Here is a 26832-nt window from a genome sequence, read left to right as displayed (position 1 = left end):
GACTTCATTCTTACACTCTACTTTTTTTTTTCTTTTTGAGACAGTCTCACTCTGTTACCCAGGCTGGAGTGCAGTGGCACGATCACTGCTCACTGCAACTTCCGCCTCCTGGCGTCAAGCAACCCTCCTGCCTCAACCTTCCAAGTAGCTGGGATTACAGGCATGCACCACCATGCCTGGGTAATTTTTTGTATTTTTAGTAAAGATGGGGTTTCGCCGTGTTGGACAGGCTGGTCTCGAACTTCTGACCTCAGGTGATCTGCCCACCTTGGCCTCCCAAAGTGCTGGGGTTACAGGCGTGAGCCACCATGCCTGGCCCACCCTAGGAACTTTTTGTTTGATGGGTCTTGCTTTGTCACCCAGGCTGCAATGCAGGGGGTTCTTCACAGGTATAATAAATAATAGCTCCCTGCAGCCTCGAACTCTTGGGCTGAAGTGATCCTCTCACCTCAGCCTCGGAAGTTGCTGGGACTACAGGCACCTGCCACCATGCCCAGCTGTTTTATATTTTTAGAAATGGGGGTTTCACCATGTTGCCCCCAGGCTAGACCCATGGGCTAAGATGTCCTCCCTCCTCCACCTCCTGAGTAGCTGGGACTACAGGTGCACACCACCATTCCTGGCAAGAAAACATTCTTTTTTTTTTTTTTTTTTCCGAGACTGAGTCTTGCTCTGTCACCCAGGCTGGAGTGCAGTGGTATGATCTCGGCTCACTACAACCTCTGCCTCCCAGGTCCAAGCGATTCTCCTGCCTCAACCTCCAGAGTAACTGGGATTACAGGCGCCCACCACCACACCAGGCTAATTTTTGTACTTTTAGTAGAGATGGGGTTTCACCATGTTGGCCAGGCTGGTCTCGAACTCCTGACTTCGTGATCCACCCGCCTTGGCCTCCCAAAGTGCTGGGATTACAGGCGTGAGCCGCTGTGCCTGGCCAAGAAAATATTCTTAATTCCATTTAGGTTCACATAAATTCCATTTAGGTTCATATCCAACTTCAGATGAATTTTCTTGATAGAACAAATGTGCAGGAGACTTTTCAGTAATATAGACTGAATTATTCACCAAAACTATATTGACGCTACATGACAGAACTAAAAAGGAGTAAATTAGGGTCAGTTTAATGTTTCATTAGGTATTTAGAGACCAAAAGAAACCACAAAATCTTATTTAAAATATTTTAATTTCTAAAAAGCTTAAATCATATTAAAATTTAAACAATTTCATTGTACAGTACTTGACAATACATTTCAACAAACTGAAAGGCAAATCAGTAAATCAGTTTTGCTTACTTTCTAAGCTTAATAATGTACAGACTCTTGCTCTTCAAGAAGATGCAAAAATCAGCAACAGTACAAGTAAAATATTTAAATAGGAATCTGAAACAAAACGAATTCAATCTGATCAAATCCACAATTAATTGAAGTTTTCATTTTATTCAATTGTGAATAAAATAGCAGACACTGTTTCATCCAATAAGCCAATGATATCAGCTTAGGAGAAATGATCTGCCTGGCTTGTGCAAAACAAGAACAGTTACCTTCTGCTGAAAGGATGAGTTTTCAAATTTGGTTTTCATGTCATAGTTTCCAAATAAATGAACCGCTCCAGCAAAACCGACAGTCTAGTTGCTACCTATCTTCCAGGGTTTCATCATACAGCCATTTATAAGCACAATCTTTGGAACGCTCGATAGTTTCAAACAGTGTTTTGAAGTCCTGAGGATGCATGTTAACCACTTTCTCATCTTCCTGTTTTCCTATTTGCATCAATATGTCCCTCGCATCAAGTGGAGTCAATGAACTGCAAAAGAAATACAAACTAAATGCACTTAATTCTTCTTCATGCATCTATCAGTTCATGGGGACAGAAATGGCTTCTAAGTTGAATTTAAAATGTCTAACTTAGGCATACAGAGTGCCATAATGGACACGGAAGAATCAGCAGGGAAGAGGATGGGAGGAGGGTGAGGGATAAAAAGTTACCTACTGGGTACAATGTACACTATTTGGGCGATGGGTACACTAAAAGCCCAGACTTCAACAACCCATCCATGAAACCAAAAAATCACTTGTATTCCTAAGGCTATTGAAATAAGAAGAAAAAAAAAAAGCCTAACTTATTATATATAAGCAATCTTATTTAGTTTAAGAGCTTCCAGTAACTTTATGCTTATTTCTAAAGTTTCATAGCTAACCTATAATGAAAATATTAATAGCAGGTTTAGGCTTTCACATACTCTAATCAATTTTTACACTGAATTCTAGTTTAATCACTGCCCTTTAAAAAATTATTATGCCTACCTCTTTCATCCTTTTCCTTTCTGCAAAAAATATTCTTAACTTCTTTTGGTTCATGTCAAAGTTCAGTAACTACAAACAGCAGAAGTTGCTGTTTGGCAGTTTACAAAGAGGGAATCATTTTTCACATTTTGATGTAACCATCATTGGTAAATACATTATAAAGCCGCGAACTTCCTTATACAGTCATGCATTGCTTAATGATGGAGGTATGTCCTGAGAAATGCACTGTTAGGTGATTTCATTGTTGCTTGAACATCTTACAGAGTACTTAACCCAAACCTATGTGATATAGCCTCTTACAGACTTAGGATATATGGCATAGCCTATTGCTCCAAGGATACAAACCTGCACAGCATGTTACTGTACTGAATACTGTAGGCAACTGTAACACAATGGTAAGTAATAGAAAAGATACAGTAAATGATACAGCATCATTATAATCTTATGGGACCACTACTGTACATTTGGTCCACTACTGACTGCAACGAGGTATAACGAACATGCCTCATTATGAGGTATTATATATATAAGGTATATTATATAATATATATACAATATATAATCAATGAGGTATATTATATACCATAATATGAGGTATATAACTGTGTATCAGCTTAGCAACAAACCATCGATAAGCCTCCAACAACAATAACTAAACAACTGTAAAAAAATATTTTGGGCTGGGTGTGGTGGCTCCTACCTGTTATCCCAGCACTTTGGGAGGCTAGGTGGGAGGATCATTTGAGCCCAAGAGTTCAAGACTATCCTGAGCAACATAGTGAGACCCCATCTCTACAAAAACCGCAAAAAGTTAGCTGGGCATAGTGGTGGGCATAGTAGTCCCAGCTACTCAGGGAAGAGGCTGAGGCAGGATCACTTGAGCAATGGGTTTGTGGTTGCAGTGAGCTATGATTGTGCCATTGTACTACAGACTGGGCAACAGAGTAAGACTGTCTGTTCAATTCCAATACTTTTTGATATTGAATAGAATCTTGGTAACATGTTTCTAGTCCATTGAGATTACCAGGAGCATTTTTAATATTTTGCACCATCATTTACAACATTTATTCCTTATTTCCCTATTTTCTTGATATTTTCATTCAAAATAGCCACCACAAGGTGGCAAGATGAAAAATAATAGATTGCCTTTTATTAGTCTATTGCCTTTTACTAGTCTATTACCACTTTTTTTTTTTTTAGAGATAGAGTCTTGCTCTGTCACCCAGGCTCATCTCAAAGTCTTGTTGGCGCTCTCTGCCTCCCAATTTTTTTTTTTTTTTTTTTTTTAGAGACAAGGTCAGCTTGCTCTGTGTCCCACACTGCAGTGCAGTGGTGAGTTTATGGCTCACTACAGCCTCCAATTCCTGGCCTCCTCAAGTGATCCTCCCACCTTGGCCTCACAAAAATGCTCGGATTACAGGCATGAACCACTGCACCCAGGCTATTGCCACTTTTAACATTTATTTTTAGATAAATATTGTCTAGTCAACAGCTCATTCAGAGTTAAATATTAAATGATCAAATTTGTTAAAATAATTATTTTAACATTTTACCCATCCTCTGGCGAGACTTTGAATGACTATGGGCTGCTGATTACAAGGCATAATGCACAACTTACAGGGACGTATGCATCAGCCCTACATACAAATTACATAGATGGCCAGGCGCAGTGGCTCATGCTGGTAACCCGAGCTGTACTTACAGAAGTGTGTACATCAGCCCTACATACAAATTACATGGATGGCCAGGCATGGTGGCTCCCACCTGTAACCCCAGCACTACTTACAGAGGTGTGTGCATCAGCCCTACATACAAATTACATGGATGGCCAGGTGCAGTGGCTCATGCCTGTAACCCCAGCACTTTGGGAGGCCAAGCAAGGTGGATTGCTTGAGGCCAGGAATTTGAGACCAGCCTGGGCAATGTGGCAAAATCCCATCTCTACAAAAATTGGCATACAATTTATAAACACAAAATAAAAAATTTTTTATTTTTACAAATATAAAAATTAGCCAGGCGTGGTGGTGCATGCTTGTAGTCCCAGCTACTCAGGAGGCTGAGGTGGGAGGATCACTTGAGCCTGGGAGGACAAGGCTGCAGTGAGCTGAGACTGTGCCACTGCACTTCAGCCTGGACAACACAGCGAGACCCTGTCTCTAACAACAAAAAAAAATGTTTTTCACTTATATAGACATAAAGCAAGTAGTGTTACTTACAAGCTATTATTTTTACAAAGCTTTGGGTAAAAACAAAATTTGATCCAGAGCAAGGGAACCAGGGTGGTATAATTATCTATCCCTACTCTGGTTAAGAAACAGAACCACTGAAGACAAGCAATGAGAGGAAGTGTGGGCATGCCTCCAGTAATGCTGATTTCTCTCCACCCCACTAGTGGTAGGCAGCTAGTGCTTCCTGTAAGATAAAGCTAGGCCTATACTCTCAAAAAGATTAAACAACCTGGGCATTTTTTCAAAGAAGGAAAAATAAATGAAACTCAATGAGAGATTATGGGAAAAATATATTTTCCTCAAAATGTACACCAGGGAGAACAAATTATTTTGAAGAAATATGAGGGAAAACATGGTACCTCACTCTGTCAATCAAGATATAAAACTAGACCTCTAGCATGAAAGAATAATTTGTGCATCGTTGCTACTTTATACTTGCTTTTATTCTTTTCACTCACCGTAAGTGGTCTATTACAGCAGCGCTGCGCCTCCCGAAACAGTGCTTTAACAAGTGAAAAAATATATTATAGTTCATAGGTGTTAAGTTCTTGGTAAATAAATTTTGACGAGGAGTCATTTGAATAAGATACAGCTTTTGTTGTAATTGGTCTAATAATTCCTGGAGAGAAGAAAAAATGAATTGCATTAGTCACAAAATATTGCCAGAGTAAGACATTGCTCGCTTCTTCCTTCAGGCTATCTGCTGAAAGACACAATCACCACAGGCCCTTAGTGTCTTCACATTCTCTTTTGTTTTCTTTGAGATGGAGTCTCGCTCTGTCGCCCAGGCTGGAGTACAATGGCGTGATCTCCACTCACTGAAAGCTCCATCTCCCGGGTTCAAGTGATTCCCCTGCCTCAGCCTCCCGAGTAGCTGGGACTACAGGCGCCCACCACCACGCCTGGCCAATTTTTGTATTTTTAGTAGAGATGGGGTTTCACCGTGTTAGCCAGGATGGTCTCGATCTCCTGACCTCGTGATCCGCCCGCCCTGGCCTCCCCAAAGTGCTGGGATTACAGGCGTGAGCCACCGTGCCCGGCCCACATTTTCTTATTGTGTACACCAAGAACACAAAGCCCTAATTGGTCTTTACCAATGAATTGGGCCATTTCTCAGAGTTGTTTGCGATGAGTAACCTTGAGGGAGGAGATAACGTCTCTCTCCAGGACAAAGAGCATGCTTGTGGCTGGGTGCAGTGGCTCATGCCCATGATCCCAGCACTTTGGGAGGACAAGGTGTGGATCACTTGAGGTCAGGAGTTCAAGACCAGCCTGGACAACGCGGCAAAACCCCATCTCTATAAAAAATAAATTAGCTGGGTGTGGTGGTGTGTGCCTGTAGTCCCAGCTACTCGGGAGGCTGAGGTGGGAGGATGGCTTGAGCCCAGGAGGTGGAGGCTGAGAGCATGCCACTGCACTCAAGGCTGGTTGACAGAGCCAGGCCTTGTCTTAAAAAAACAAAAGGGCAGGCAGGCTTGCTTAATGTTTGCTATGAAAGAGGAGGATTCATTGGGAGGCTGAGGTGGGCAGATCGCGTGAGCCCAGGAGTTCAAGACTAGCCTGGACAACATGGCGAAACCCTGTGTCTACAAACAGTACAAAAATTGGCAGGGTATGGTGGTGCATGCCTGTAGCCCCAGCTACTTAGGAGGCTCAGATGGGAGGATGCTTGAGACTGCCGCGTGGAGTTTGCAGTGAGCCGAGATTACGCCACTGCACTCCAGCTCGGGTGACAGAGCAAGACCCTGACTCGAAAAAAAAAAAAAAAAAAAAAAGACCTAGATTCCCCCAGCTCTGTACTTCTCAGCTGCAAAGCAAGTCCACTAAATGCAAGGCACCCAACTGAGCCACCTCACATCACTCCATGGGAAGAGAGGCACAGAACATCCTCTGTCTGATCCAGGAGTCTTAGGCCAACATCCGAGAAACAGTAACATTTATTAACATGTAAGTAGGGTAAAATCAAATCCCAGACATGAGGCCGGGTTGCTCACACCTACAATCCAACACTTTGGGACGCCGAGGCGGGAGGATCGCTGGAGCCCAAGAGTTAGCGACCAGCCTGGGCAACACAGGGAGACTCCTTCTTTACAAACAAACAAACTAGCTGGGCGTGGGATGCACATCTGCGGTCCCAGCTATTTGGGAGGTTGAGGTGGGAGGATCACTTGAGTCCCGGGAGTTTGAGGCTGCAGTAAGCCGTGATCGTGCCACTGCACTCCAGCCTGGGAGAAGAGTGAGACACTGTCTTTTAAAAAAAGAAAAAAAATAAATAAAAAAAAAATAGGCTGGGCGTGGCGGCTCACGCCTGTAATCCCAGCACTTTGGGAAGCCAAGGCAGGTGGATCACCTGAGGTCAGGAGTTCGAGACCAGCCTGGCCAACATGGTTGAAACCCCATCTTTACTAAAAATACAAAAATTAGCCCTGCGTGGTGGAGCAAGCCTGTAATCCCAGCATTCGGGAGGGTGAGGCAGGAGAAACACTTGAACTCGGGAGATAGGGGTTGCAATGAGGAAAGATCATGCCATCGCACTCCAGCCTGGGTGACAGAATGAGACTTTGCCTCAAAAAAATAAATAAATAAAAAATAAAAAAAGTAAAAAAAAAAAAAATCCCAAACATGGCATTAACATATATTGAGTCCTTGCTATATTCAAGATAAAACATCACCATCGGATCCAAAGGACAAAAAAAGTTATTGACTAAAATTTTTAATCGGATATTTAAAAAGTAGGTCTCAAACAAAACTTGGATAGAAATGACAGGCCCTAAAAACCTGTTAAATGTCTCAAACTGCTTCCATAGCAATATGAGCACCTTGATATCAAAGATACATGTGAAATATCTAAAATAAATTCTGTCATAAAATATGGCATTTGCTTATTTCATCTTCATCCCTAGAAGTTTATATATGTATATATACACACACACACACTTTTTTTTTTTTTTTTGAGACAAAGTCTCACTCTGTTATCCAGGCTGGAGTGCAATGGTATAGTCTCAGCTCACTGCAAACTCTGCCTCCCAGGTTCAACTGATTCTCCCACCTCAGCCTCCTGAGTAGCTGGGACTACAGGCGCGCACCACCACACCCAGCTAATTCTTGTATTTTCAGTAGAGACGGGGTTTCAGCACGTTGGCCAGGCTGGTCTCAGACTCTTGACCTCGTGATCCACCCACCTCGGCCTCCCAAAGTGCTGGGATTACAGGTGTGAGCCACCGCGCCTGGCCAAGTTTATATTTTTAAGTTGGCCAAAAAAACTTAAGCTTTTCAGCTTCTTGCTGAAAAACTGAGAAAGTATATTATATACAGGATTGTTCATCTGTGGAATATTTGGATAAGTCCCCAATAGTATCCAAATGTACTGTATTAGACAACATGTATTATTCCTATTCTGTTTTTTGGGACTACATAAATATGCTGTATAAATAGTCAAACAGAACTAAAAGCACAATGATGACTGATCACTCTAAAATCACAACACTGAAAGAAAACTGGTAATTTTCTTTTTCCTTTAGTGGCAAGTGTGAGAAAAAAACATAAGTAAGCAAACAAACAAGATCTTCAGACTAAGCTGTTATGCTGAGATTAGGCCACTGTTAGCATTTAATTCGTTTTTTTTTTTTAAGCCCCAAACCTTAAAGAGAGGCATCTAATTCTAAAGTGAAACTTCTGAATTGAGTCAAAAAATTGCTTTGTGAAACTTTAGCTACTTTATTAGAATTTCACAACTAGCCCTGAGATAAACTAAATGGAGGATTATAACATTGTCACTTTGGTTCTTACATACAAAGATTAAAAAATGAACAAAAATAAAGGCCTAACTCCTGGGTAAAAATCAAGAAGTACCTATCAGTGAATTCAACCATGTAATAAGAGTAGTAATATCACAATTTTTTTTTTTTTTTTGAGACAGAGTCTCGCTCTGTCGTCAGGCTAGAGTGCAGTGGCACGATCTTGGCTCACTGCAACCTCTGTCTGCCAGGTTCAAGTGATTCTTCTGCTTCAGCGTCCTGAATAGCTAGAACTACAGGCATGCGCCACCACACCCAGCTAAGTTTTGTATTTTTAATAGAGGCAGGGTTTCACCATGTTGGCCAGGATGGTCCCGATCTCTTGACTTGAATATCACAAATTTCTAATCGATTAATACGTCATAAAATTTTGTTTCTAATTAATCGAATTAGATAAATATTAAAATGATTTTATTTTCCAAATTTGAAACGTACCTTCATTTCAAAAGAGATAAGAGAACTGAGATTCTGTTTTTAAGCCTATTACTATGCTAGCATCCATTGTATAAAAGCTGATAAAACTCTTCCAAAATACTTTTGATTCATTAAAAGTAGTAAGATATGTTTAAAGAATGTTTCTAGATATTTTAAAATTAAAAAGTTAAATACAGACTACCAAATAGTCCTAAAAAAAATAAAAATAAAAAATATGTCACGTAGGGAGAAAAAGGAAAAGGTATTATTTTATCCTTACCCTACGCTTTGGGTTTTCCAGCAGCCCTTTTCGGGTGTATATATCAAATGATGACCAAGGCTCCTGGGGAAGAAAAACAAAGCAAAACAACATCTTTTATTTCTCTTTGGTCAAAGTGCCCCAAATTATTACTTCCTTAAAAAACACCTTGCCTAAATAAGAGAATGGTCAGTCTAATTGGATTTAAGAGAAGCATGTTATAGCTAAATAATACACATCTCTCTCCTTAATTTTTTTAAAGAGGAGGAGGATCAAAAGTCTACCCAAATACTAGTACCTCTTTTCCTTATTAAACATGACTTCGCCTGTTATGCAATTATGCAAATAAGTATTTGTTATAATTTTTACCACTCAATATTTCCATATCACAGTCAGAATCAGCAGTTTAAGGGATATTAGATTAATGCTGAGGATTTCTTTTCGCCCTACTTTAGTGGAAAAGCCTATTAATCAAACTATTTGAATATGTTAGAACATATATGGAAATACACAAATAAAGATACTAGTGTCGACCAGGTGCTATGGTTCATGCCTATAATCCCAGCACTTTGGGAGGCCAAAGTGGGAGGGTTGCTTGAGCCTGGGAGCTGGAGTTTGCAGTAAGCCACTGTACTCCAGCCTGGGAAACAGAGTGAGACCCTATCCAAAAACAACAATAACAAAAACCTAGTGTCAATTTTAAAATGGATCACTATTTTTCAGTATCTATCTTTTGTAATAGAATTTTGTGCATAAGGCAATTTTGAGAGATGATCCAGTCAGGCACAGTGGCTCATGCCTGTAATCTCAGCACTTTGGGAGGCAGAGGGAGGAGGACCGCTTGAGCTCAGGGGTTCAAGACCAGCCTGGGCAACATGGTGAAACCCTGTCTCTTCAACAAATACAAAAATTAGCTGTGTGTGGTGGTGTATGCCTGCAGTCCCAGCTCTTTGGGAGGCTGAGGCGGGAGGATTGCTTCAGCCTGGGAGGCGGAGGCTGCAGTGAGCCGGGATTGTGCTGGTGCACTCCAACCTGGGCTGACAGAGTGAGATTGTGTCTCAAAATAAAAAACCGACCCACCTGAAAAAGTATTCTCTATTAAAAAAACTATACATACCCATAACCATATTAAATTCCAAAATAAGAGTGGGTTAAAATAGATCTGACACAGGCTTAAAAGACTAAACAATATTGAACACAAGGTCCGAAAGGCTACTGTCAAATAACAATTTATTATTAACTACGGGGCAATGAGAGTGGCTAAAACATATAATTGTGGCCAAATTGTGAAATTCCTAGCAGTTCCAGGAATGTCACTTTAAGTGGGGGAAGAAAAGCACCATCAGCCGTGCACAATGAGTACTGCCACTTCCCACACGCCTGGTCGAGCCTCAACAGCTTTCCCCTCATCAAGGACAGTGGAGGAAAACCTGCAAGACACCGGGAACTGACTTCAACAACTTACTCTACAGATGTGGACACGCTGTGGAGCAAGTGCTGAGAAATGTTAGGTCCAGAAAGACCTTTCCTTTCTGGAGTTTAGTAAATGGCAAAACCTAACACAGCACCTTTGAAAACAAATACTAAGGGAACAAGAAGACGAAAACATTCTGCAAGCTAAAGTCCTCAGAGGGCCTCTCTGAAGAAACTAGCTGAAAGCTACCAGGACAGAAGACTTGAGATGAAAGTCAACAGAATGAGACAAGATCAGTGGGTAAGGAAGAATTTTAGAGAAACCAAGAACTATAGTACTGAGAGTACAATATACAGTGCAGGCAGAAAGCAGAATCAGTGATGTGAAGACTAAGTGTGAAGAGATTCTGGGAATGGAGAAAAACAATGAGAGCATGACAGACACCAAAGACAAGGATCAGAGATCCAACCTAAGAACCTCAAATGTTTTTGAGGGGAAAAAAAAAGAATTGGAACAAAAGCAAAAATCAAATGAGATAACATTCCTGAGCTTAAAAAAAAAATACAGCAAGGTGCAGACTGAAGACCTCAGCATATTCTCAGGCGGAAGCAGTGACGAGAACACGTGAAGATCCACATTGTAAATATTTAAAAATTAGAGCCAGGGCCAGGCGCAGTGGCTCACGCCTGTAATCCCAGCACTTTAAGAGGCTGAGGCGGGTAGATCACCTGAGGTCAGGAGCTCAAGGCCAGCCTGGCCAATGTGGTGAAACCTGTCTCTACTGAAAATACAAAAATTAGCAAGGTGTGGCGGTACACGCCTGTAGTCCCAGCTACTCGGGAGGCCGAGGCAGGGGAATTGCTTGAATACAGGATGTAGAGGTTGCAGTGAGCCGAAATCGAACCACTGCACCCCAGCCTGGGTGACTTGAGTGAGACTCCATCTCAAAAAATAAAAAAATAAAAATTAGAGCCAGGTGCAGTGGGTCACGCCTGTAATCCCAGTGATGTGGGAGGCTAAGGCAGAAGGATCACTTGAGGCCAGGAGTTCAAGACCAGGCTGGGCAATATTCTTAAACATTTTAAAAGTTAGCCAGGCATGGTGGCGCCTGGCTGTAGTCCCAGCTACTCCAGAGGCTAAGGTGAGAGGATCACTTGAGTCCAGTAGTTCAAGGCTGCAGCAAGCTATGACTGTGCCACTGCACTCCAGCCTGGGCAACATAATGAGACCCTGTCGCTAAAGAGAAACGTTTTTAAATAGAAGGATTTTACTCACCACGTGCAGAACCTTAATCTCACAAGCTAATTGCCAGATAACACTTAATACATGATACAAGTCTGGATTTCCGGGATCTGCCATTAGTTTCTAGTAAAAGGAAAATAAAAATTACATGTTACACACATCTATAATCAATTAAAAACAAATGCTGACTCTTAATAGGACTATCTTAATGGCATCTAGACATTTAAGAAAAGAAAACTAGAATTAGATGCAAAAAGCCGGGTGCAGCGGTGCACGCCTATAGTCCCAGCTACTCGAAAGGCTGAGGCAAGGGGACTGCTTGAGCCCAGGAATTTGGGCGTTCCGTGTGAGATGACTGTGCGTGTGAATAGCCACAGCACTCCAGCAGGGGCAACGGCAGGGCACGCGGGGTCACGCTTGTAATTCCAGCACTTTGGGAGGCCAAGGTGGGAGGACTGCTTGAGCCTAGAAGTTCAAGACCAGCCTGGGCAACATGGTGAGACCGCATCTCTTAAAAAACAACAACACACAAGCGTTAAGGCTGACTTGAAAGGCCGAGGTTACCTCAATGAATGGGAAGGCACTCTGCAGACAAGAAACCACATGTGAAAAGGTCCATGGCAAAAGAGGCATGGGCCACTGGACTATAATCCTAGCAGCAGGAATCTAATACAGTACTTCCTATTTTTCTCCTTGTCTTTCCTTTGTTTAAGTGTATGCACAGCCCCAAGGTCCTGAGGCCCCCGCTGTCTTTCCATGGCTAGCAAATATGTATTTACTAAATGGGTCTGGGGAGCAAATCATCCCTTCATTTTTTGCCCCACTATCCTAATCCATAGCAATACAAATAAGCATTATAAAAATCTTAATCTTCTTTGAGTCTTAATAGTACTATCTTAACAGCATCTAGAAATTTAAGCAGAGAAAACTAGAATTAGACACAAAAAGCCGGGTGCAGTGGTGTGCACATGTCGTCCCAGCTACTCGAAAGGCTGAGGCAAGGGGGCTGCTTGAGTCTAGGGGTTTGGGGGTTCAGTGTGAGATGACCGTGCCTGTGAAAAGCCATAGCACTCCAGCATGGGCAACACAGCAAGACAAACAAGCATTTCCCGTCAAACTGGATTAACAGATCAATAACATGAAACATTCTGGGCAGAAAAGATGACACTCATAGCGAGATCAAGGTTGTCAGGAAGACCTTCCATTACAGAGAATTGAACTAGAGTCTCAAATCTTAGGCTCGGTGTAATGGCTCACAACTGTAATCCTAGCACTTTGGGAGGCCAAGGCAGGAGAATCACTTGAAGACAGGAGTTCAAGACCACCCTGAACAACACAGCATGACCCTGTCACTACGAAAATAAACAACTACCTGGGTGTGGTGGTGTGTACAGGTGGTCCCAGCTACAGGGAGGCTGAGGCAGGAGTGTCACTTGAGCCCAGGAGTTTGAGGCTGCAGTGAGCTATGAACATACCGCGACATTCAAGCCTGGGCAACAGAGCAAGACCCTGTCTCTAAAAAAATTTCTTCTAATGTTTTAAAGTTAAAAAAATTAATTATAAAACCCCTTAAATATTAAAAAAAAATCCTGTTAAAACTAATAAATTCAGCTGAGTATGGTAGCTCACACCCGTAATCCCAGCATTTTGGGAGGCCGAGGGAGGAGGATCACTTAAGCCCAGGTGTTTGAGACCAGCCTGGGCAACAAAGTGAGACACTGTCTCTATTTAAAAACAAAGGGGGGAAAAAAAAACCTGGCTGGGCCATGTGGCTCATACCTGTAATCCCAGCACTTTGGGAGGCTGAGGCAGGCGGATCATGAGGTCACCAGTTTGAGACTAGCCTGACCAACATGATGAAACCCCATCTGTACTAAAAATACAAAAAAAGTAGCTGGGCGTGGTGGCGCGTGCCTGTAATCCCAGCTACTCAGGAGGCTGAGGCAGGAGAATCACTTAAACCGGGAGGCAGAGGTTGCAGTGAGCCGGGATTGCGCCACTGCACTCCAGCCTGGGCGACACAGCGAGACTCCATCTAAAAAAAACAAAACAAAACAAAAAACCTAATAAATTCCGCAAAGCTGCAGGATACAAAAATCAGTTGCATTTTTATGCACTACCAACGGACAATTCGAAAAACAATTCCATTTCCAATAGCACCAAAAGTAACTTAAAAGCTAGTAATTAAAAACACAAATAAATGGAGGCCAGGTACAGTGGCTCACAACTGCAATCCCAGCACCTCGGGAGACTGAGGTAGAAGGATCACTTGAACCCAGAAGTTCAAGACCAGCCTGAGCAACGTGGTAAAACCATCTCTACAAAAAAGGCAATAATCAGCCAGGCACGGGGGTGCACGCCTGTAGTCCCACATACTGGGGAGGTTGAGGTGGAAGCATCACCTGAGCCTGGGAGGTCAAGGCTTCAGTGAGCTGTGATCCTGCCACTGCACTCCAGCCTGGGCGACAGAGTGAGACCCTGTGTCAAACAAAAATGAAAACAACAACAACAACAAAACCCACAAATAAATGGAAAGACATTTCATGTTCGTGGATTGGAAGATTTAATATTGAATACTGTTAAGATGCCACTACCACCCAAAGCAATCTCCAGATTCAACACAATCCCTAGGAAAATCCTAACGTGTTTTGGAGAAACAGAAAAATCCATCCTAAAATCCATATAGAATCTCGAGGAAACTCAAATAGCCTAAACAATCATTAAAAAGAATAAATTTGGATGAATCAGCCCCTGATTTCAAAACTTACCAAGGTTAACAGTAGTAACACAGTGTTGTCTTGGCCTAAGGACAAATATTTAGATCAATAGAATACAATAGAGCTCAGAAATAAACGCGTACACATATGGTCAAATCATTTCTGACACCAACGCCAAAGCCATTTAATGGCGGTAAAGAACAGTCTTTCCACAAACGGTGCTGCGAAAACTAGATCAAAGAATGAAGCTGGACACTGAAACCATAAACAAAATTTACTGAAAATGGCCCAAAGACCTAAACAAGAGCCAAAACTATAAAACTCTTAGAAGAAAACACAAGGAAACCATCACAACACTGGATTTGGCAATGATCTATTAGCTACGACACAGGTCCCCAATCCCTGGGCCACGAACTGATACCAGTCCGTGTCCTGTTAGAAACTGGGCCACACAGCAGGAAGTGAGCGGCAGGTGAACAGGCGAGGCGTCATCCGTATTTATAGCCGCTCCCCACCGTTCACATCACCGCCTGAGCTCCACCTCCTCTCAGATCAGCAGCCGCCTTAGATTCTCATAGGAACGCAATCCCTATTGCGCATGCGAAGGATCTGGGTTGCAAGGGCCTTATGAGAATCTAATCCCGATGATCTGTCACTATCTCCTGTCACCCGCAAGTAGGACCATCTAGTTTCAGGAAAACTAGCTCAGTGTTCCCACTGATTCTACATTATGGTGAGTTGCATAATTATTTCATTATATATTACAATGTAATAATAATAGAAATAAAGTGCACAATAAATGTGATGCACTTGAATCATCCTGAAACCATCCCCGCCGCCATCCATGCAAAAACTGTCTTCCACAAAACTGGTCCCTGGTGCCAAAGATGTTGCGGACCGCTGAGCTACGTATGACACCAAAGGCACAGGCAACAAAAGAAAAAAGAGACAAAGTTGACTTCATCAAAATGAAAAACTCTGGGCATCAAAGGACACAATTAACAGGGTTAAAAGGCAACCCATAGAATGGGAGAAAATATTTGTAAATCATGTATGATAAGAGATTAATATCCAGAATATATAAAGAACTCTTAAAACTCAGCAACAAACAAAATAACCCATTAAAAATAGGCAAATGTCTTGAACAGATATTTCTTAAAAGATATACAGTCAGTAAGTACATAAAAATATATTCAACATGACTAATTATTAGGAAAATGCAAATCAAAAGCACAATGAAATACCACTTCATACCATTAGGAGAGGTATTACCAAAAACCCAGAAAACGACTCTCAGTAATGCTGTGGAGAAATCGGAACCCTTGTGCACTGCTGGTAGGAATGTCAAATGGTGCATCCACGATGGATAACAAACAGTATGGCAGTTCCTCAAAAAACTAAAAATAGACTGGGTACAGTGGCTCATGCCTGTAGTCCCAACACTTTGGGAGGCTGAGGCAGGAGGACTGCTTGAGTCCCAGAGTTGGAGGCCAGCCTGAGCAACATGGCAAGACCCTATCGCTACAAAAAGCTGGGCCTGGTGGTGTGTGGCTGCAGTCCCAGCTTGGGGGCTGAGGCGGGAAGATCGCTTGAGCCCAGGAGGTCCAGGCTGCAGAGAGCTGTGATCATGTCACTGCACTCCAGCCTGGGCAACAGGGCAAGACCCTGTCTCAAAAAACAAACAAACAAAAAACAAAAAACCCACAAAAAACTAAAAATAGAATTACTATTATGATCCAGCAATTCTACTTCTAGCTGTACACTCAAAGGACTTGAAGAGATATTGGTAAACTCATGTTCATTGCAGCATTATTCCCAACAGCCAAAAGGTAAAAGCAACCAAATGTCATTGATACATCAACACACAAACTGTAGTATATATATACAATAGATTTTTTTTTTTTTGAGACAAAGTCTTGCTCTGTTGCCCAGGCTGGAGTGCAGGGGCATGATCTGGGCTTATAGCAACCTCCTCCTCCCAGGTTCAAGCGATTCTCCTGTTTTAGCCTCCCAAGTAGCTGGGATTACAGGCATGCACCACCACGCCTGGCTAATTTTTGTATTTTTAGTAGAGACGGGGTTTTGCCATGTTAGCCAAGCTGGTCTCGAACTCCTGACCTCAAGCGATCAGCATGCCTTGGCCTCCCAAAGTGCTGGGATTACAGGAGTGAGCCACCGTGCCCGGCCAGAATGGAATATTATTCAGCCTTAAAGAGGAATGAAATTCTGACACATGCTATAACATTGATGAACCTTGAAAACATTATGCTAAGTGAAATACGCCAGACACAAAGAAATATTGTAGAGTAAACTTACATGAGGTAAAGAGAATAGTCTAATTCATAGAGACAAAGTGGAATAATGATTACTAGGGGACGCAGGAAGAGGGAAACAAGAGAGTTTGTGTTTAATGAGTACAGAGTTTTGGTATGGGATGATGAAAAGTTTTGGAGACAGATGATGGTAATGGCTGTACAATGGGAATGCACTTAAAACCACTCAACTGTACACTGAAAAAGCAACCTGAGCATAAGACTGCTCTGCAGAATTTAAAAACAATCTTAGACCCTCAAATGTCATGAGCCCTAAATTAAAATCGCACAGATTAAGAGTACTCAGAGAAAAATTACAGACTCTTTCAGAACAAAAAATAGGTATTTGTTAATAACATACCTGGAATTCTTTTTCACCAATAAACATATTTACTTCTATTCGTCCAAATTTATATATAGAAGTACAGGAATACAAGTCATATGCGAGTTTCCAAAGTGCCCTTTTCTCACCTCTACTTGGGAACATTCCAACTACTTTTAAAGGGATGTCTGTTAGGAATATAAGCAAAAAGATCTGAATAAAGTTCTTAGCATTTTGTCCTATGTCCATATTTTTTTTGAGACAAACTAAGTTAACAAACTATATTAATTACAAGTTTATTTCAATTAAAACTAAGCCTCAATATCTTTCCTTGGCATGGAACTTGGCTTTTGGGGAAATAAACTGGGTACCTGTGTCCAGGTGAGGTAAATGCCATATTCAGAGTCAGAGCATCTGCTCATAAATTGTATTAATATAAATTATACACAAATTCGGCGGGGTACGGTGGCTCACACCTGTAATCCCAGCACTTGGGAGGTCGAGGTGGGCAGATCACTTGAGGGCAGGAGTTTGAGACCAGCCTGGCCAACATGGTGAAACCCCATCTCTACCAAAAATACAAAAAAAATAACCAGGTGTGGTGACACACACTTGTAATCCCAGCTACTCGGGAGGCTGAAGCAGGAGAACCACATGAACCTGGAGGCAGAGGGTCAGTGAACCAGGATCGCGCCACTGCACTCCAGCCTGGGTGACAGAGTGAAACTCCATCTCAGAAAACAAACAAATAAATAAAACACAAATTTCATCAACAAATCAGTTATACTGCTAGAGAAACCTGGCGAATTCTAGGTATTTGCTTTAGTAAATTCCAAAAATGACCTGCTGTCCAAGGAACTGCTTCTATTCCCAAATTCTTAAAGAGCCCTCGAGAAGACATAGCAGGTGGTTTTATTACTCCACCACTTCTAGGATCTAGTTTAAAGAAGTCACAGTGAATCACTCGTAGTCTTCCATCCAGATTTTTTCCTAAGGACTAAAGAGAGACAAAGATAACATGTTAAAAATTTTCAGCATTAAGTATACTTTGCAACAATTCAAAAAACTCTACTTCAAAAAACCATAATAAAATGTAAAAATAAAAATAATTCAATTACCAGGGTTTTTTTTGTTTTGTTTTGTTTTGTTTTTGAGAGACAGAGTCTCGCTCTGTTGCCAGGCTGGAGTGCAGTGGCGCCATCTCAGCTCACTGCAACCTCCGCCTCCTGGGTTCAAGTGATCCTGTGCCAGCCTCCCAAGTAGCTGGGACTACAGGTGCGTGCCATCACACCCAGCCAGTTTTTTGTATTTTTAGTAGAGATGGGGTTTCACCATGTTGGTCAGGAGAGCCTCAATCTCTTGACCTCATGATACGCCCACCTTGGCCTCCCAAAGTGCTGGGATTACAGGCATGAGCCACCACGCCTGGCTGAATTACCTTTTTACAAAAAATATTTCTACCTCCATAACTATGTAAAGAAAATATTACTAACATACCCAAAATTTAACAGAGGAAGTAAAAATCAATTAATACCTGAAAAGTGGCAAAAGTACAATATTACCAAGAAAAAGCCCCCCAAACAGAAATAACCTATCATAAATTTTTATTTATTTGTTTACTTTTTTTTTTTTGAGACAAGCTGTCGACCAGGCAGGAGTGCAGTGGCGCAATCTCAGCTGACTGCAGCCTTGACCTCCTGGGCTTAAGTGATCCTTCCACCTCAGTCCCACAAGCAGCTAGGACTACAGGTGCATACCATCACGCCCCACCACTTTTTGGATTTTTTGTAGCACCAGGGTTTTGCCATGTTGCCCAGGTTGGTCTCAAACTCCTGAGCTCAAGAGATCTGCCCACCTTGACCTCCCAAAGTGCTGGGATTACAGGTGTCAGCCACTACACCCGGCCCCACTTGCTTTCTTTATCATAATGGCTTCAGCTATTCAAAAGCTTTTCACGCCACTCCCTGCCTGCTTAGTAGTGGCTACCTGAAGCACTGGGCAAAGATTCTGACACCATGGTTGGCCTCATATAGAGAACTGTGAGCCATCTGCTTTGGTCATGGGAAGAAAAAATGAAAGATGTTTCACAGTAAAGAAAAACAATTAAAATATAAAAGTGAAAGGCAGATGGATTCAAGAGAACATCTTTCTTCTAGGGGAATCTAGTCAGCTATCCACCAAACAAATGAACTTAGCTCATCTCCATAATTTTCATTTACTTTTTCTAAAGACAGAAGCAACTATACACCTTGTTTGCTGGAAGAATTCTAATATATCTCAGTCTTCTCACTGCTCTGATTTGCTCATCTTGCAGTAGTACTAGAGACCTTCATAGTTAGGGCAAGAATCAGTTATAGACTCCATAAACTTAATTTGAAGTTACAAAAAAAAAAAAATCAGTAAGAAGGCATTATGTTTTTAATGTGTACACTGATGTTTCTGTGCACAGAAAATTCTATTAATATTTATTAAGGTTGGAAATGATGTAACTTAAAGTTATTAATGCAAACACCTAGTTTTTCTTAAGCATTTGCATTCAACCTATATTATCCTATTTCTAAATCTAGTAAAATACTTTTTCTTCTTATTTTTAATTGAGATGAGTCTCACTATGTCCCCAGGCTGGTCTCAAACTCCTGGCCTTAAGTGATGCTCCTGTCTCAGCCTCCTAAGTGTCTGGGATTACAGGTGTGTGATACCGTGTCCAGCTCAAAATCTAGTAAATTTTGGCCGGGTGCAGTGGCTCACACCTGTAATCCCAGCACTTTGGGAGGCCAAAGAGGGCGGATCACCCAAGGTCAGGAGTTTGAGATGAGCACGGCCAACATGGTGAAACCCTGTCTCTACTAAAAATACAAAAGTAAGCCAGGGGTGGTGGCACATCCCTGTAACTCCAGCTATTGGGGAGGTGAAGTGGGAGAAATCGCTTGAACCCAGGAGGCAGGGGTTGCAGTGAGCTGAGATTGCACCACTGCACTCTAGTCAGGGTGACAGAGTGAGACTCCACCTCCAAAGTAAATAAACGAACAAAAAAATCTAGTACATTTTAACGATCACTTTCAAGGGGAAGTTTTAAAAAGACTAGAGGAAGGGAAAGACTGGGGGTGGAAATCATATACATTTGGTCACATTAATTTCGAGATGCCTACTATGTGATCTAGGTAGAGGTGCCAGGTAGGAAGTTGCAGACCTGAATAAGGTGCTTAGTGGAGTGGTCCAGGCTGACGATATAAACGTGTGGGAATTTGGCTTGTTGAAGGTAATTTAAGTCAGGGGTCTACACTAGGGAGAAACAGAGGACTAGCCCTGAAGGCAGAGTATGTCCAAAGTCTAATGACAAGAAACTGAGAATACAACTAAGGAGGAAAACCAGAAGAGTGTGGTGTCATGGAAGCTAAAAGAAAGAGTACCTATGTAATGTATATGATTGTCAGTCAAGACGCATAGCAAGGTTATCTAACCTGTGGCCTGAGGGCCGCATACAGCCCAGGACGGCTTTGAATGCGGCCCAACACAAATTTGTCATCTTTCTTAAAACATTATGAGATGTATGCATGGACTTTTTTTTTTTAAGCTCATCAGCTACTGTTCGTATTACTGTATTTTATGTATGGCCCAGACAGTTGATGTTTCAGGGTGGCCTAGGGAAACCAAAAGATTGGACACCCCTGATATAGCATTAACATAATCTTTCAAGTTATCAAAAAGGCAGTTTAATCTTTGTAATTAAGGAAAGCTAAACAGCACAGGTGTGGTGGCTCATGCTTGTAGTTCCAGGAGTTTGAGACCAGCCTGGACAACATGACAAAACCCTGTCTCTACTAATAATACAAAAAATCAGCCAGGTGTTGGGGCGTGTGCCTGTAATCCCAGTTGCTTGGGAGGCTGAGGTGGGAGAATCACCTGAGCCTGGGAAGTTGAGACTGTAGTGAGCTGTGATTGCAGCACTGCACTCCAGCCTGGGCAATGGGAGTGAGACCTTGTCTCAAAAAAGAAAAAGAAAATGTATAAACAATGAACACTTTATGGCTTCAATACACTTGTATGTTCTGAGAGGGCACCATACATTCTTGCTTTAGCACTTCTCAGTTAACACTCAACGATTCAAACATGATAATAATCAAAGCTTCAGGATAAATAATTCAATTCATACAACAGATCACATTTGAAAATTCAACTGGATTGCATTAGGATTCAAAAACAGAACGGGAAAAGAACAGAGAAAAGGCAAGTAACCCTTGAGTTTCTACTAGTCATTAAGTTAGGTACTTAAGTTAGTCATTAAGTTTGTTTCATTTACTGGGTGCAGTGGGTCAAGCCTGTAATCCTAGCACTTTGGAGGCTGAGGCGGGCGGATCACGAGGTCAGGAGTTCCAGACCAGTCTGGCCAACATGGTAAAACCGCGTCCCTACTAAAAATACAAAAAATTCGTCGGTCGTGGTGGCGGTCACCTGTAATCCCAGCTATCACCACTGAAACTCCTTTCAGTTTTCAGGAACAAACTTTAGGTGGCCAGAAGCATTATCTGCTAAGCGCAGCACTTTAAGTCCCTGACGTAGAGCCACAAGAGTTCTGCTTACCTATTGTTACTTCTCTTTTCACTCTGGCAAACAGATTAATTCACACAAAATTTTATTTGAATGGCTTTTCAATTTATCATAACAATGGTTACTAAAAAGTGAGAGAATATGTACTAAGGGTTGAGTACAAGTCAGTGCTAGTAGAAAATAAGAGCTTTAATAGAGAAAAAACTAGTTCTAATCAAAGACTGGATTTAGTCAATGATGTTTATATTTTTAGCTGACATTTATAGCTTCAGAAACATTTTGTTATTGATATTCCTATCATAATTATTGTTTCAAAAATTCTCTAGTCCTTAACCTTCCTTTTTTCATTAAACAATTGTTTTAAAATTAAACTGTTGTCTTGAAGGTTTTTTTTTTCTTTTGAGACTGAGTTTTGCTCCTGTAGCCCAGGCTGGAGTGTAATGGCATGATCTCGGCTCACTGCAACCTCCACCTACCGGGTTCAAGTGATTCTCCTGCCTCAGCCTCCCAAGTAACTGGGATTACAGGCATGAACCACCACGCCCAGCTAATTTTTTGTATTTTTAGTAGAGATGGGGTTTCACTATGTTGGCCAGGCTGGTCTTGAACTCCTGACCTCAAGTGATCTGCCCGCCTTGGCCTCCCAAAGTGCTGGGATTACAGGCATGGGCCTCGGTCCTCAGCCTTGAAGATCTTATAGAAAAAAGCAACTACTGTGTTACAGAATAACAAACTTTAAATAGAAACAAAGACATTTTAATACAATCTTAATTACTTTGTGAATATGTAGATTAACCTTTAAATATAGGCTTTTTTTCCCTCAAAACAGGATAAAAGTTATCTTCTCGTTTTTAATTTCCAAGTTGAAACTACAGATGACTATGTTTACTGAATCACATTTCAGGATCTTAAATCTTCGGACAATTATGTGTTTTTTCTTCACATTTTTGGAACTCCCTCAGATTTAACATCAATTAAATAACCTAGCTAAAACCTTGAACTCTTTTCAAAACAGTAAGTGGTAGAATAACAATAATTTCATACTCATAGTTTTAAGAGAATTAAACAACTGGATTTGACAGACATTTTCACAATTTTTTGTTGTCATGCAATTTTGGATACAGCCATTCTGCATAGTTTCACAAAGTTGGCATAGAGAAATGTAAGTTTCCTAAGTTGAAATGGAAGATTATAAAAGAGGGAAGGAGAATGAGAGTAAGAGACTGGTTAAAGATGCAAAGGATTTCCACTTCTTCATTGTTATGTAATTGTGTCTGCTTTTTAAGAAGCACAATCACTGAAAAATCTATTTGGATGATGCCTTCACTCTATGCAACTATATCTGACTATAGGCTGAGCATCCTTAATCCAAAAATTCTGAAATGCTCCAAAATGTGAAACTTTTTGAGTGTCAACATGATGCCAAAAGTGGAAAATCCCACACCTGACCTTCTGTGACAGGTTTGCAGTGAAAATGCAGGTATACAACACGAAGATGAGGTCAGTTTATAAAAATCGAAGGGAGTCATCTAAGACAAAAACCATTGTTAATAAGGCAGATGACTCCATAGGGAACTTTTTTTTTTTTTTTTTTTTGAGACAAAGAGTGTAGCTCAGTCGCCCAGGCTGCAGTGCAGTGGTGTGATCTCAGCTCACTGCAATCTCTGAGTCCCGGGTTCAAGCGATTCTCCTGCCTCAGCCTCCCGAGTAGCTGGGACTACAGGCATGCATCACCACGCCCGGCTAATTTTTGTATTTTTAGTAGAGACGGGGTTTCACCATGTTGGTCAGGATGGTCTCAGTCTCTTAACCTAGTGATCCTCCCGCCTCTGCCTCCCAAAGTGCTGGGATTACAGGTGTGAGCCACCGCGCCAGGCCCACAGGAAACATTTTTAAAAGCCAGCCGGCAGAATGTCTCCTTATTCTTAATGGACCTGCTTCTTGGTCCCTCAGCTGCTTCTGATGTTTCTTCTTAAGAAAAAATAAAATGTGGTGTACAATAACCTTTTAATGAAAACACAGCATCCCAGGCGACTGAAAGCCTGCCGCTGTGTGTTTCCACTGTTCAACAGCTGACACAGGGATTCTGATGCTGCTGCTGTGCTGCTTAGTTTCTCTGAACACACTTTTTTTTTTTTTTTTTTTTACTGTACTAATGGTATGTCATTTTTTCTACTGTTAAGCACTCATGTGTGAATAAGTGTAAGAAAATGATGGCTTATCAGAAGCATATAAATTCAGAGTCAGGAGCTAGGCATGGTGGCTCACGCCTGTAATCCCAGCACTTTGGGAGGCCAAGGTGGGTGGATCACCTGAGGTCAGCAGTTCAAGACCAGCCTGGCCAACATGGTGAAACCCCGTCTCTACTAAAAATACAAAAGTCAGCTGGGCATAGTGGCAGGCGCCTGTAATCCCAGCTACTTGGGAGGCTGAGGCAGGAGAATCGCTTAAACTTTGGAGGCAGTGGTTACAGTGAGCCGAGATCGCACCATTGCACTCCAGCCTGGGTGACAAGAGAGAAACTCCATCTTAAAAAAAAAAAAAAAAAAGTCAGGGATGATGACGATGTCAAACAAGGAGATTGTTCACATGGGTGGGTGACATAGTGACACCTTTGCTTTCTGATGGTCCAATGTATACAAATTTTGTTTAATGCACAAAATTATTTAAAATATTATACAGAATTGCCTTTAGGTCTTATGAATAAGATGTATATGGAACAAAAAAGGAATTTTTAGACTCGGGTCCCATCCCCAAAATATCTCATTATGAATATGCAAATATTTCAAAATATGAAAAAATTTGAAATCCAAAACAGTTGTGTTCCCAAGCATTTCAGATAAAAGATACTTAATTTGTATGCCAACCTTTCTTGCCTTTGAAACCCTAAATATAGAGGTTACACAGATCCATTAACCTAATATTAGCACTTATTCCAATTAGATTCCAAGCTCACAGAAGAAAGGAGCACAGCGCAGCTTAGTAGAAATGGGGAAACAAGCCTAGGGATGCCAGTTATACGTTTTGTTCAAAGTCACCCAACTAGGCTGTAGCCGACCTAGAACTAGCAAACAAGTCTTAGAACTCCTCATGTTTCAGCCATTCAACAGCACTGAATATTAACTGCGTTCTAGTCTTTGGGAATAAACAAGATATTTCAGAGATGGCTCCCTAAAAGATATTCTATTTAAAACACTGTGTGCTTAATTCTATTTCCTTAAACCACTCACAGATAGTTGAACAAACAATAACATACGTTGAGAAACTAAAAATATACCTCCAAATGTGGAATAAAAGTTTTGTCACTTTCGAGTGCAACCACTTTGGCACCAGCTTCAAGTAATGCCTGAGTCAGGATTCCAGGACCTGGCACATTAACAGAACGAAAAGTTTATTTGCACAAGAAACAACATAATCTCTTTCAATACCAAACTTTCATTAGATGTTTCACACGTTATTACCTGGTTTTTAAATCTGACAGCATCCGCAAAGTAGATGTCACTCTCCTTTTTATATATAAGGAAACAGAAGATTATATATACTTATTTGACTCCAGCATCAAAAGTGGTGCAGCTTGGCTTTGAAATCATTGTCAGTGACTGCAAAACCTGCACTCTTTTTTTTTTTTTTTTTTTTTTTTTTGAGACGAAGTCTCACTCTGTCACCCAGGCTGGAGTGCAGTGGGGCAATCTCGGCTCACTGCAACCTCTGCCTCCTGGGTTCAAGCGATTCTCCTGCCTCAGCCTCCCGAGTAGCTGGGATTACAGGCGCCCGCCACCACGCCCGGCTAATTTTTGTATTTTAAGCAGAGACGGAGTTTCACCATGTTGGCCAGGCTGGTCTGGAACTCCTGACCTCAAGGGAACCACTCGCCTCGGCCTCTGAAAGTGCTGGATTACAGGCGTGAGCCACCACACCAGGTCAAAACTTGCACTCTTCATCACCATGAGTCACTACCTCTTAGAAGAAAAAAATCACAGCAAAATAGATTGCCTCTAGCCTATCACTTTCTCACGGACTACACGGATGCTTTAACCATCAAAGAGATTGTCAAGCCTAAACAGAACTGACTCCCTGTGATATGAAATGGTGCTTTAAAAAATTATCATTCAAAAAGCCTATAAATCTTGTGTTCTTAGCATCCTGCTATGGTCTATAGGGAATGCACGGAAGAATAAGATAACATCATTTTTTCAGCTGGCAGAGGCTTGCAACTCTTTTGGGGAAAGATAAGATCTAAGAGCATGTTTTATCAAAATATTGTGTAAAGTGCAAGCTGCTACAGAAATATTTTGTGGTGTCATAACTACGCTTATGTAGTGGGCAATCTCTCCAACTAAGGAGCTTCAAAGAAAGACCCGTATCTGGACAGGCGCAGTGGCTCACGCCCCTAATCCCAGCATTTTGGGAGACCTAGGCGGGAGGATCACGAGGTCAAGAGATCGAGACCATCCTGGCCAACACGGCGAAACCCCGTCTCTAGTAAAAATAAGAAAATTAGCTGGGCGTGGCGGTGCGCGCCTGTAGTTCTTGCTACTCGGGAGGCTGAGGCAGGAGAACTGCCTGAACCCGGGACGCGGAGGTTGCAGGGAGCCGAGATCGCCCCACTGCACTCCAGCCGGGCAACACAGCGAGACTCCGTCTCAAAGCAAAAGAACAACAACAAAAAAAACCCCAGTATCTAAAATAGCACCCCGAGGAGGGTCAATACGTTTGAATAAATGATGAACATCCAAGAAAATGCAATTCAGCTGGACTCACCTGGATTGCACTCCAGCAGTAGGTGTGGAGGTCTACTTGGTTTTCCCAAATAGATTTGCGCCAGGGTCTCAGCCAATCTCCGATCGGTTACGTAACGCTTATAGTCTAAGCGGGCCTTAGACGCCTTCCTTGGCGGATTCCTGAAATCCGGTTCGGGCCACAGCTGCGGAGAGGAGTCAGACAGCCCACAGTGGTTCCTCGCCGGCAAATGCTTTCGCGTCGCCGCTTCAGACCCTAAAATGCAAAAGCGACCAGCGCCCGCCAAGGCGGAGAGCCTCAGCCGCCGAGGAAGCCCGACCACTGGGATCCACATGTCCTTGTCTCTCAGGCCCGCTCCAAGAATCACCTAGTGCAGCTACTACAGTGAACCCCACGCAGAGTATCCCACGTGGAACATTTTCTGGCGTCCGGGCCGGGTCAAGCGGAAGTAAACACTAGATCCTGCGCATGCGAACAGCGGAGCCTTCCTGCTTTTCTCCCTCACTTCCGCTTCCGCCTCGGCTCAGCCGCCCGAG

At 42.1% G+C, this 26832-nt stretch overlaps 1 protein-coding gene across 2 annotated transcripts; it reads right to left on the bottom strand.

Annotated features, from left to right (window-relative positions):
• Positions 1-1164: 1164 nt before the first annotated feature.
• On the bottom strand, positions 1165-26816 carry TFB2M (transcription factor B2, mitochondrial). Of its 2 annotated transcripts, XM_019032497.4 has the most exons (8): positions 26318-26816; positions 24834-24922; positions 17852-18005; positions 17048-17196; positions 11691-11780; positions 9023-9085; positions 4990-5150; positions 1165-1803 (listed from the first exon to the last, which is right to left on the bottom strand). In XM_019032497.4, exons 1-8 carry the CDS (start codon positions 26628-26630, stop codon positions 1632-1634), a joined length of 1191 nt encoding a protein of 396 aa, XP_018888042.1. In that variant the 5' UTR covers positions 26631-26816; the 3' UTR covers positions 1165-1631. The 2 variants fall into 2 exon arrangements, with proteins under 2 accessions (XP_018888042.1, XP_018888045.1); XM_019032500.4 differs by lacking the exon at positions 9023-9085 and having other exon boundaries at positions 26318-26739.
• Positions 26817-26832: the final 16 nt, after the last annotated feature.

This window comes from Gorilla gorilla, chromosome 1 (assembly GCF_029281585.2).
Source record: "Gorilla gorilla gorilla isolate KB3781 chromosome 1, NHGRI_mGorGor1-v2.1_pri, whole genome shotgun sequence".
In the NCBI taxonomy this organism is placed as follows: domain Eukaryota; kingdom Metazoa; phylum Chordata; class Mammalia; order Primates; family Hominidae; genus Gorilla; species Gorilla gorilla.
This window is presented reverse-complemented; position numbering and strand designations above follow the sequence as displayed.

Bases quoted from the DNA above. Each gene is read 5' to 3' on its own strand.
- TFB2M (XM_019032497.4), bottom strand. From the start codon at position 26,630: ATGTGGATCCCAGTGGTCGGGCTTCCTCGGCGGCTGAGGCTCTCCGCC. The intron at 17,197-17,851 runs GTCATTTTTGGA...TATTCCTAACAG, and splicing joins AGCAGTTCCTTGGACAGCAG to ACATCCCTTTAAAAGTAGTT. The intron at 5,151-9,022 runs GTAAGGATAAAA...TCTTCTCTCCAG, and splicing joins TGGAAAACCCAAAGCGTAGG to GAATTATTAGACCAATTACA.